Genomic DNA, 11,809 nt, shown 5'->3' on the forward strand with positions numbered 1-11,809 from the left:
CTTCCAGAGCTTTCCATGTCTGAGAAATTGTCTGAACCTGGTTCTGTAATCTCAGGTTTACAAACACCTACAAGCCTTGCAAGTGGAATATTGTCTTCAAAATCACTATTACTCAAAGTATATGAATCTTGATTAAATATTTCACTATCACTACATGTACTATAATGACTAATGTTAGCAGAAATGACTGACTCTCAATCAGAGTCTGTGATTGTAAATGTCTTTTCTTCAATTTTTCTGATCTTTTCTCTTAAGCCTTCTTCTGTAATGAACATTAAGCAGGAGAATTCTCCTTCGCTTAGATCACTAAACTCTTCAAAATCAGTTTCTGAGTCGGAATCAGTGTTTGAATTGGCAATGTTAATGTGAGTAATTTCAAAGGGTACTATTTGGCCATTGCTTCCACCTAGACTGTAACACAGATTTTCTACAAACTCGAGCAGTTCTTGACAATTACTATGAACTGTGTGAGTACTGATGTCCCATTTGGGTCGAGCATGCCATCATTGCTTCTAGAGTGTGGATCAAATACATAAAAAAGTCCATCAGTTTTCATAATAGCCACTGTTGTGGATTTAATTGTTAAGAAACTATATGTTTCAGTTTTATCAATAGATTCAGCAACACCCATAAAAGGAGCTTCTACAACCCCATTTGCGTACACTGATCCTGCACATGTTGATATGGTGTTCACTTTGTAACTTTTATAAACCTCTGGCAAGTCTGTAATTAGAAGGTGGCCACCCTTGTGAATTTTTGGTTGGATATCCTTAGAATTGTTTAGTTTTCTAATGTTTTCTATGGAATAAATCCTTTAGTTACTAAGTCATCTTCATCTCTGGAGGGACATAGGGCCTTCACAACAGCTCTCCATCTGGTACGGTCCATGGCAACCTGTTTAGCTTCTCCCCAAGACATCTGGATTTTTCGTAGCTCGGAGTCTAGGGTCCTCCGCCATGTCTGCACGGGACGACCTCTTCTGCAACTTCCTTGCGGGTTCCAGTCCAGAGAATGACGGGCTGTGCATGATTGGCCTCTTCTAATGGTGTGGCCAATCCATCTCCATTTCTTCATCTGGATTTCTTCCGCAATTGGCCTTTGGTTGGTTCTTTGCCACAACTCCTGGTTTGAGAATCGTTCCGGCCATCTGATGCGGAGGATTCTTCTCAGGCTTGTATTAATGAAGACCTGGAGTTTCTTGTCTAGTGCTTTTGTGCGTCTCCAGGTCTCTGAGCCATATAACAGAACTGTTTTAACATTGGTGTTAAACAGTCTGATCTTTGTCCGGAGGTGTATGACCCTGTTGTCCCAGATTGGCTTTAAGGTGATGAAAGCGTACCTAGCTTTTCCTATTCTGGACCTTGTATCTTCTTCTGTGCCTCCTGTCTTACTGACTTCACTGCCGAGGTATGTGAACTGGGGTACATCTTCTATAGGTTCCCCTTCTATGAGGATAGCTGTATCCTGGGCCGCATTGATCCGCAGGCTTTTTGTCTTATTTCTGTTCACTTCCAGGCCAGTTCGTCTTCCTACAGCTTGTAAATGCTCTATCTTCTCTTGCATCTGCACATTGCCTCCACATGGTGAACACATGTGTAAAGTTTCTTTGAAATTTTTCAAGGGGTTAAAGAGTTACAGAGCGGACACTAAATTGCTACAGACAGACACCACCGTCAAAACATAATACAGCCTTCAGGTGTATAAAAATGTTGGCAATTTTAAAAATTTGAAAGTAAAATGTGAAGTACTTGAGCAGAGAAAAAAATGGCTCTTTTTCACTACACTCTAAATAAGCATTAATTTTCAGCAAAAAAAAAATACAGTTATATGGAAAAGTGCAGAAACTGTCAATAAAACAAACCTCATAATTAAAACAATACTGTATATAACTGTAACGTAATGTTATGAAGTTTTAACCCTTCCTACCCATAATAATGGGCAATCCTGAGAGTGAACAAGAGCTGTCTGTAAGACAGTTCGCTCCACTACTCCGCAATTTGACAGAAAAAATGAATTTATGTCTCAATTAGAGACCTCTACTATAAAAGAAAGATATAAAAAGACTCTACTACTGAGAGGGTTAAAGAAAAAGTATAGGAGGAGTTATAATGATGTTGGTAAAAAATATTTTGAGTTTCAATTCACTAGTACCAATGTTATGTCCAGAAAACAAGTCTGTCAAATAATTGAAGTTTTTAAAGGGGGATAATTTGGTCAAAAATACAAAGTGGTGTGGGGATTCTTACCATGCATGCAAATGATGATAATAAAGATATTGCAATATAATTATGTCCAGAACGCAAAGTCTGCCTAAACTTTTAAGTATGAAAGAGGCATAGTTCTGTCAAAAATAAAATAACAGTTATCGGGATTGTAATCACACATGCAGATGATGAATACATAGAAATATGTATGTAACAAGTCATCATCTTTTAAAGTAACAAAGATATGTCTATAAACAAAGCTTCTGAAAAATTTACATAATTCTAGACATAAGCAATACTAACAAAAAACCAACAACAAAAAAAAAACAACAAAGATTGCAGGAAAACCTCAAACAAGAGAGCTCATGCTGATGCAGACTCCGAGGTGACTAGAATAACACCCTATTCTCTAAATAGTGGGAGGAGCTAAAAGCTATGCACTAAACACACAGTCATTCCTTAGTAATGGATGTAACTTCTCTCCCCTTTGATGTAACGGACAGCTTGATTGGCCCTTTGACGGTTGCCATCTCAATATCGACACTTTCTCCATCCTGACTCAATGCCTGCTGTAGTAGTTCAGCAGGCACCTTGACAGAACTCCCATCCCACAGAAAAAGTTCAGCTTCACCACCTTCACATCCAATAGCTTCCACATGACATAATCTTTTCTCTGTAGGGGCTTCACAGGGCTGTAAATATATAAATGGAAATATACTGAAGGCCTACAAGAAAAAAAGAGCATAAATAAGTTTTTGTGAAGGAAACTAATATATTTTGTTAAATACCATTTCTCTACATAGAAAAATTTATACTTTTGATTTGAGTTGAAATGACTGAAAAGTGTTATTGTTAATGGTATTATGACAAATTATGTTATAAAATAGCTTTCTATTAAAGCTAAATTGTAAAATATAAAGAAACATTATTTGAGTTACTGACAACAAAACACATACCACAACTTCAGACTTTGCTGTTGTATTCAAAGTGGTTGTATTATTGTATATATTTAGAACAACATCTGTTATGGTGACATTGTCACCTGGCCTCGCCTCAGTAGTTGAATTATCCCTCCAAAGGGAGACCTTCGCTTTCCCAGAGCCATCCTCCACTGTGACTACCTTAATCGGCACCTTCTCTCCTCTGCACGTAACAGTCCTTGGCTCCTCCTCCTAAAATTTATTTTGTACAGTCAATGCAGTGCAGTTTAGACTCTAAAACTGTCAAGGGCAAAAATTCATTAACATCAAATGTGAAAATACTGTCAAGATTTTTAAACACCAACAGTAATTCCGCTACAAATTACTACAAATTACAAAAAAAATGCGAAGAGCCAGCAACATTTGAAAAAACTACAATGATTTTAGCATTTTCTATCATCATTATCAACAAAAAAAGTGGACAATGTTCGAGTTAGTCTGCATATTTATGGTGTATTGTGCAGAAATATGCTCATACACTGATCTACCAAATATGTACACAAAATGGAATATCTTTTGCATATGCATGTGTTTAATTTTTACATTAACAAATTTTGGCACACAAAGCGGTATCTAAACACCTTCTTTTTATGCTCCCGAAGGGAGGCATATAGTTTTTGAACAGTCTGTCATTCTGTCGGTCTGTCAGTCTGTCCGCAATTTTCGTGTCCGGTCCATATCTTTGTCATCGATGGATGGATTTTCAAATAACTTGGCATGAATGTGTACCACAGTAAGACGACGTGTCGCGCACAAGACCCAGGTCCGTAGCTCAAAGGTCAAGGTCACACTTAGACATTAAAGGTCATTTTTCATGATAGTTGGGCGTGTCCGGTCCATATCTTTGTCATCCATGGATGGATTTTCAAATAACTCGGCATGAATGTGTACCACAGTAAGACGACGTGTCGTGCGGAAGACCCAGGTCCGTAGCTCAAAGGTCAAGGTCACACTTGGAGTTAAAGGTCATTTTTCATGATAGTTGGGCGTGTCCGGTCCATATCTTTGTCATTCGTGCATGGATTTTAAAATCATTGGGCATGAATGTGTACCACAGTAAGACGACATGTCGCACACAAGACCCAGGTCTGTAGCTCAAAGATCAAGGTCACACTTAGACGTTAAAGGTCATATTTCATGATAGTGCATTGATGGGCGTGTCCGGTCCATATCTTTGTCATTCATGCATGGATTTTAAAATAACTACGCATGAATGTGTGGCACAGTAAGACGACGTGTTCTGCGCAAGACCCAGGTCCGTAGGTCAAAGGTCCTAAACTCTAACATCAGCCATAACTATTCATTCAAAGTGCCATTGGGGGCATGTGTCATCCTATGGAGACAGCTCTTGTTAAAATTGCAAGCATGTATTTATGTAAATATACAAGTCATATTATCAACAGTAATGCTTTAACAGAACAAGCAAAATGTATATTTACCGGAACGATTTTCCCTTTAATACTCATGTTCTTTTTATGCCCCCGAAGGGAGGCATATAGTTTTTGAACCGTCTGTCAGTCTGTCCACAATTTTCGTGTCCGGTCCATATCTTTGTCATCGATGGATGGATTTTCAAATAACTTGGCATGAATGTGTACCACAGTAAGACGACGTGTCGCGCGCAAGACCCAGGTCTGTACCTCAAAGGTCAAGGTCACACTGAGACATTAAAGGATAGTGCATTGATGGGCGTGTCCGGTCCATATCTTTGTCATCGATGGATGGATTTTCAAATAACTTGGCTTGAATGTGTGACACAGTAAGATGACATGTCGCGCGCAAGACCCAGGTCCGTAGCTCAAAGGTCAAGGTCACACTTAGACATTAAAGGATAGTGCATTGATGGGCGTGTCTGGTCCATATCTTTGTCATCGATGGATGGATTTTCAAATAACTTGGCATGAATGCGTACCACAGTAAGACGACGTGTCGCGCGCAAGACCCAGGTCCGTAGCTCAAAGGTCAAGGTCACACTTAGACGTTAAAAGATAGTTCATTGATGGGCGTGTCTGGTCCATATCTTTGTCATCCATGGATGGATTTTCAAATAACTTGGCATGAATGTGTACCACAGTAAGACGATGTGTCGCACGCAAGACCCAGGTCCGTAGCTCAAAGGTCAAGGTCACACTTAGACGTTAAAGGTCATTTTTCATGATAGTGCATTGATGGGTGTGTCTGGTCCATATCTTTGTCATTCATGCATGGATTTTAAAATAATTACGCATGAATGTGTGACACAGTAAGACGACGTGTCGCGCGCAAGACCCAGGTCCGTAGCTCAAAGGTCAAGGTCACACTTAGACGTTAAAAGATAGTGCATTGATGGGCGTGTCTGGTCCATATCTTTGTCATCCATGGATGGATTTTCAAATAACTTGGCATGAATGTGTACCACAGTAAGACGATGTGTCGCACGCAAGACCCAGGTCCGTAGCTCAAAGGTCAAGGTCACACTTAGACGTTAAAGGTCATTTTTCATGATAGTGCATTGATGGGTGTGTCCGGTCCATATCTTTGTCATTCATGCATGGATTTTAAAATAATTACGCATGAATGTGTGACACAGTAAGACGACGTGTCGCGTGCAAGACCCAGTTCCGTAGGTCAAAGGTCCTAAACTCTAACATCGGCCATAACTATATATTCATTCAAAGTGCCATCGGGGGCATGTGTCATCCTACGGAGACAGCTCTTGTTCAAAGGTGAGTTAAGTGCTTCAGAAATTGCCACTTTTTCAGCCGGCGGCGGGTTGACCAGGCGGTCCCCTTCAGCTGTGTGCTGCTCTGGCACTTACATTGGCAATGCAATCAATACCTTGGAAACGCTTGTTACAACTAAATATTGGCCGTCCTCATTTTTTCTGATCACTTCTCTCATGACAAGGGAGTTTCCTACCTAAAAAAAAACAACAACATATCTACGAATGAAAGCTAGGCTCCCAAGTTTATTAGTTTCTTTTTTTAAAATCAGATCCTCAATATCAGTAAAACACTTTAACAGCCTTTAGTTTTGCCGTTAGATAGGACATATAATCCCATAATTTGACAGGGATAATTTAAGTCAAGGAAATGTTAAGACAAGTAAGGCTGCTACTAATTATCAAGAATATGCCTCTGATGCTGTCCTGTAATATTAAAATTTCAAATTTAGCGCTTTTAACAGTAAGTACCTTTTACATAGTTTAGTTTCACTCTGGTATTAACAATGCAACACAAAATAACACGTATATCCCTTACAGAAGAAAAAGGCCTGCTGCGTACTCTTGCTGTGTACATACAGCGTATATGATGCGTACATGATGTGTACTGAAATCAATAGTACGCAGGATATACACCGCACATACACCGATAGTACGTTTGTAGTACACTTTTGACATGCAAATGAGCTCTGCCGCGTACTACTTGCTGCGTACATGCTGTGGACTACATAGTACACGGGATGTACGCTGGAGGAATTTAGTATGCGAGGAATAGTACGCAGCATGTACGCGGCACATACACTTTTCACATGCAAATGAGCCTGCGGTGTACTACCCCTGCGGCGTACATGCTGTGTACTCCTGCGGCGTACATGCTGTGTACTCCTGCGGCGTACATGCTGTGTACTCCTGGCCCGAGTCCTGCGGCGTACATGCTGTGTACTCCTGCTGCATACATGCTGTGTACTCTTGTGGCGAAACTGCTGTGATAATGTAAATTCCTTACCCCACCAACTTTCGTATGCAAATGCTGATCATTTGGACAGAAAAAAAACAGAAAAAAGATAAGTGACATGCATCAATAAGTATTTACCCTTACCAATATAATGTAGATTGATGTTATCAAATAAATTAGTATGCTTTTCTCCATCCACTTTTCAATGAAATAAATCAATTTTTGTAGCATGTAATTTGGTAAACATTTGAAGAAAATGGCGTAACTGCATCAAGGGGAAACAACTTTAATGCAACTAAATATAAGTGTTATGATTTATTATAGACGATGTGTGCGTAGTATGTATTTATTTTGATTAAAATCCATCTGAGAACAATCTAAGACTGGAATTATATAAGCATTTATACACTTTTACGTCTGTAAAAAGTAGCGCACCAAAAAATTTTGGATTGATTTTTTCCAATGGGGCAAGCGCAATTAGCCAAAAACGTTCTGAAAATATACGAGCGGCAAATCCGATGAACAACTTTTTAATTTGGTGAGGCCTTAATGAGTTAACATAATGAGCATTAAAGCCTTATATAAACATGATAGAGTGGTGTTTTGCTTAAGAGTATTCAAATAACAGTGAGAGCTATTAATTCTTCTCATTCAGGCGCTGTTGAGGCATTATCTTGGTAATTATTTCATGTATTACAAAATGTAATGCAACGAAGTTCAAATAAGGCTTTTCAATTATCCAAGTTAGAAAGCTCCAGGATTAATTCAAAATGAAAAAGAATATATTTTTACACTGCATGCAAGGTGCAGCTCAGAAATCAATAAGATGTAAGCTTCACAAATGAACATTGCAAATAGTTTGGCGAATTTTTATTGTTCAGAATACCGGTAATCTGAGCTATTCTATGCTATTAAGATAAAAGTTACTCGGAAATCAAGTTCTTGCTTCCAAAAAAAAAAAAATGTACAAATCTTTCCTGCATGAAGTCCCTCCTGCGTATATGAAGTTTACTTCAGACTTTAACTTATAAAAAAAAAACTAAGTATAAATGCCAAAAGAAATTGTACAAGTCTTTCCCCGCGTATATGAAGTGTACTGCACAAATTTCAAGTATCTGCTGTGTACTTTGCAGTGTACTATTTTCTCGTACAAGTCCCTCCTGCGTACATGCAGTGTACTCCTTAAATTTTCAGAGTCTGTGCGGCGTACTTGAAGTGTACTAGTGACCTCCTGCGTACATGCTGTGTACTTGTCGAAATAGTACACGGCATGTACGCGGCATGCGGTGTATGTAAAATGTACTCCTCTAGCGTACTACTGTGTTCGCGGCATATACACAGCAAATACACAGCATGTACGCCACAGAGGCTTGCTTCTGTAAGGGATGTCAAGTATCTTCATGAAATATGTTACCAACATTAAAGCAATTGCCCTACACACTGCGACTTGTAATTTTTACAATAATGTATCACCGCAAGGCAAAATACCGCAACTGTTTCATACATTTAAACATAATTGTTGACTAGCCTATAGTTCCCAGAATTACAGGAATTAAAAAACTTGATTTTTTTTTTTCATACAAGATATAAACCGTAATGTTCGACACCGCAATGTGTGGGTTAGTAGCTTAAAACCTACTGTAGTAAGCAAGTCTACAAGATAGATTAAGCTCCGCCTATGATATCATATTCCATTATTGTTTCTGTATGTAAGATATATACATATTTCTATAGAGGGAGTGTGAGTTTATACTTTGGATGCAACACACATATTAAATATATAAACCATCCTTCGGGTCTTGTTCTGTTTGTGTGTCAATAAGCCATCTCAATAAATTAATACATATATATTACAATGACGATATATATTACAATGGCGACGAGGATGGGATTATTTTAAAACTGAGGATTAAGTGATTTTGTGACAATGGAAAATTTACCTGCGTTTCCCAAATTTGATGTTTACGCTGACGAAAATTCCCTAGGTGTTCGGTGGGACAAATATGTAGATAAACTGGAGAATTTATTTGTTGGGCTAGGTATAAATACAAGGAAAAGGAAAAAGGCACTGTTACTGCACTATATATGCTGGAGATGATGTATATGACATTTATGATACGTTAAATCTACATGGAGAGAGTGAAAATTACGATGAAACAAAAGCTGGACTTACAAACTACTTCAAACCTAGAAAAAACACTCAGTTTGAAATTTTCGAATTCAGGAATATTAAACAGTTGCACGGTGAAACGATGACCAATATGTGACTAGATTACGACAAAAAGCTAAAAACTGTGAATTTTCGGACACTGAGTCAGAAATAAAAAGCCAAATCATACAGGGTGTTATTTCGCAAAAAATGAGAATGCGATGTTTGCAAGATTCAGAAAAATCACTTAATGACTTACTTACAATGATGAGAACAATGGAAATTTCGAAGACTCAAGCAACAAGTATGTCAAAGGACACTAGTAGTCAGCAGGTAGTGCGTGTAAAAAGCAATCCACATTTTAGTCGGAAATCAAAGGGATTCGTACCACAACGTTCGCAACAACGTTCTAGTTCATATCAAGGTTTACCGCAAGCAGGCTTGTCGTCGGGAAGGCGAATCAGTCCTCAACAAACTAGCAAGAAATGTCGTAACTGTGGAGGAAAATACCCACATATATCACGTTGCCCCGCGCTTGGAGCAGAATGTAATTATTGCCACAAGAAGAACCATTATATATCTGTTTGTAGAAAACGTAAGAAGCGGGTGACATTGATCGAGGATGAACAGCCGATTTAGAAATTTTAACAGATGAATACGCGACGGATTGCAATTCAGATGAATGTGATGTGCTATTTGGATTCATGTTTAGATAGAAAGAAAGTGCCAAAGAAAAGAATAAAATTAAATGGTGTAGATGTGAATGTTTTGGTTGATAGCGGTCATCGATCAATATTGTCAGTGAAATTGTCCTTAAGAAAATGAAAAAATCACCGGAAATCAAGAAAGCGACCACGAAAGCGTTCGCATTTGGACAGAAGTCTCCACTGCCATTCCAAGGTAAATGTTCTTTGCTTGTTGAGTCGGACTCAAAATTCGTGACCAGAGATTTCCATATCGTTACGGGTAATAAAGAATCATTAAATTAGTTATGAGCTGTCAGTAGAGCTTGGATTTTACCGCAGATACAATTGTTAAAAACCAAAGACGAATATGAAGGACTTCCCGAAGAATACTCGCAAGTTTCACTGGGTTAGGATGTCTGAAAGACAGAAAAGTTAAGTTTCACATTGATGAAAGTGTTGTGCCAGTAGCTCAGCCTCCTAGGAGAGTGCCATTTCATGTTCGTGAGAAGTTGAGCAGGAACTTAAAAGTTTGGAGGATATGGATGTTATTGAAAAGGTGGAAGGTGTACCAACACCATGGGTATCGAACCTGGTAGCTGCTCCAAAACCAAATTCACCGAGAGAAGTAAGGCTGTGCATAGATATGAGGAAAGCCAACACCGCAATTAAAACAGAAAAAAAATGTTAGTCCGACGGTGGATGATATAATCTTAACGTTGAACGGCGCAAAAGTGTTTTCAACGTCTCGATCTGTACAAAGCATTCCATCAAATTGAACTGGATGAGTCATCACGTGCAATGACAACGTTTCAGACACATGTTGGACTTTTTCGATATAAACGTTTAAATTTTGGAGTGTCAGCAGCACCGATTCTGTTCCAAAATGAGCTTCGTCAAGCACTTCAAGGTCTGACAGGCGTGTTTAAACATTGCTGACGATATCGTATGCTACGGCAAAACGCGGGGAAGAACATGATATCAATCTGCGAGCATTACTTCAGCGTCTTCAAGAACGGAACCTGACATTGAACAAGAAAAAATGTTCGTTCGGACAATCAAAAATCAAATTCTACGGATACGTGTTTTCGGAATCGGGAATTTCACCTGATCCTGACAAGGTAGATGCAGTAAAAAACATGGACAGACCAAAATCTGTATCCGAAATCCGTTCATTTCTTGGTCTCACAAACTATTTGTCTAAGTTCATAGATGGCTATTCAGTTTTTAACGGAACCATTACGACGACTTACTCATCAGGAAGTAAAATTCGAATGGAATGACGATCAGGAAAAATCGTTCACTTCACTAAAAGAGGCATTGACTAGTGACAAAGTCATGACGTATTTTGACCCGAGGAAAGAAACTGAACTCTGGGTAGACGGCAGCCCAGTAGGCTGTTCAGGAATACTTATTCAGAAAGGAAAAATAGTGTCGTATGGAAGCAAAGCTTACAATTCAGTACAAGCGCGCTATTCGCAAACAGAGAGAGAAGCTTTAAGTGCTGTTATCATGATTCAACATTTTCATTTGTACTTATTCGGCAAGCAATTCAAATTGATAACGGATCACGCTGCACTTCAATCAATTTTCAACAACGTAAAGAATATACAGTCACCAAGATTAGAACGTTGGCGTTTGAAGTTGTTAACGTATATTTCCAGATGATTTATAGACCAGGTAGTCTAATGATCTCAGATTATCTTTCCAGACATCCGCACGCGAGACACGCGACCAACACAGTAGCCGAACAATATATCAGTTTTATCACTGATAACACTTTGCCAGATGTATTGAAGCTATCAGACGTAGCAAAAGCTACTAAATCAGACTGGTGTATTAAGTTGTGTCAAGAATGCAATAGAAACAAATGACTGGAAAAATCAGAAATGCCAATCCGATGAAAGTTTTCGTTATACGAAAATTTAAACAAGAATCAAGAACTTGCAGTTGCATATACCGATGAAGGATATGTGTTGTTACGGGGTACACAGCTTGTATACCAGAAACTTTGCAAAAACAAACAGTGTTACTTTCGCACGAGGGTCATCAAGGCCAATCAAAGTGCAAAGGATTACTTCGGGAATATTGTTGGTTCCCGCATATGGATAAAATGGTTGAAGAAGCATGCAAATCA

At 38.7% G+C, this 11,809-nt stretch overlaps 2 protein-coding genes across 2 annotated transcripts; both read right to left on the reverse strand.

Moving 5' to 3' along the window:
* Window positions 1-798: 798 nt before the first annotated feature.
* Window positions 799-1,593, reverse strand: LOC128549989 (uncharacterized). The gene has a single exon (XM_053527804.1). It carries the CDS (start codon window positions 1,591-1,593, stop codon window positions 799-801), a length of 795 nt encoding a protein of 264 aa, XP_053383779.1.
* Window positions 1,594-2,329: 736 nt separating this feature from the next.
* On the reverse strand, window positions 2,330-10,701 carry LOC128549990 (uncharacterized). The gene is made up of 4 exons (XM_053527805.1): window positions 10,672-10,701; window positions 6,002-6,082; window positions 3,161-3,376; window positions 2,330-2,896 (listed from the first exon to the last, which is right to left on the reverse strand). Exons 1-4 carry the CDS (start codon window positions 10,699-10,701, stop codon window positions 2,657-2,659), a joined length of 567 nt encoding a protein of 188 aa, XP_053383780.1. The 3' UTR covers window positions 2,330-2,656.
* Window positions 10,702-11,809: the final 1,108 nt, after the last annotated feature.

The sequence above is a fragment of the Mercenaria mercenaria genome, chromosome 17 (assembly GCF_021730395.1).
Source record: "Mercenaria mercenaria strain notata chromosome 17, MADL_Memer_1, whole genome shotgun sequence".
NCBI lineage: Eukaryota > Metazoa > Mollusca > Bivalvia > Venerida > Veneridae > Mercenaria > Mercenaria mercenaria.

Bases quoted from the DNA above. Each gene is read 5' to 3' on its own strand.
- LOC128549989 (XM_053527804.1), bottom strand. From the start codon at position 1,593: ATGTGTTCACCATGTGGAGGCAATGTGCAGATGCAAGAGAAGATAGAG.
- LOC128549990 (XM_053527805.1), bottom strand. From the start codon at position 10,701: ATGTCAGGTTCCGTTCTTGAAGACGCTGAA. The intron at 6,083-10,671 runs GTAATGCTCGCA...GTTTTTTTTTAG, and splicing joins CCGTTCTTGAAGACGCTGAA to GTAGGAAACTCCCTTGTCAT. The intron at 2,897-3,160 runs GTATGTGTTTTG...ATATATTTACAG, and splicing joins CAGCAAAGTCTGAAGTTGTG to CCCTGTGAAGCCCCTACAGA.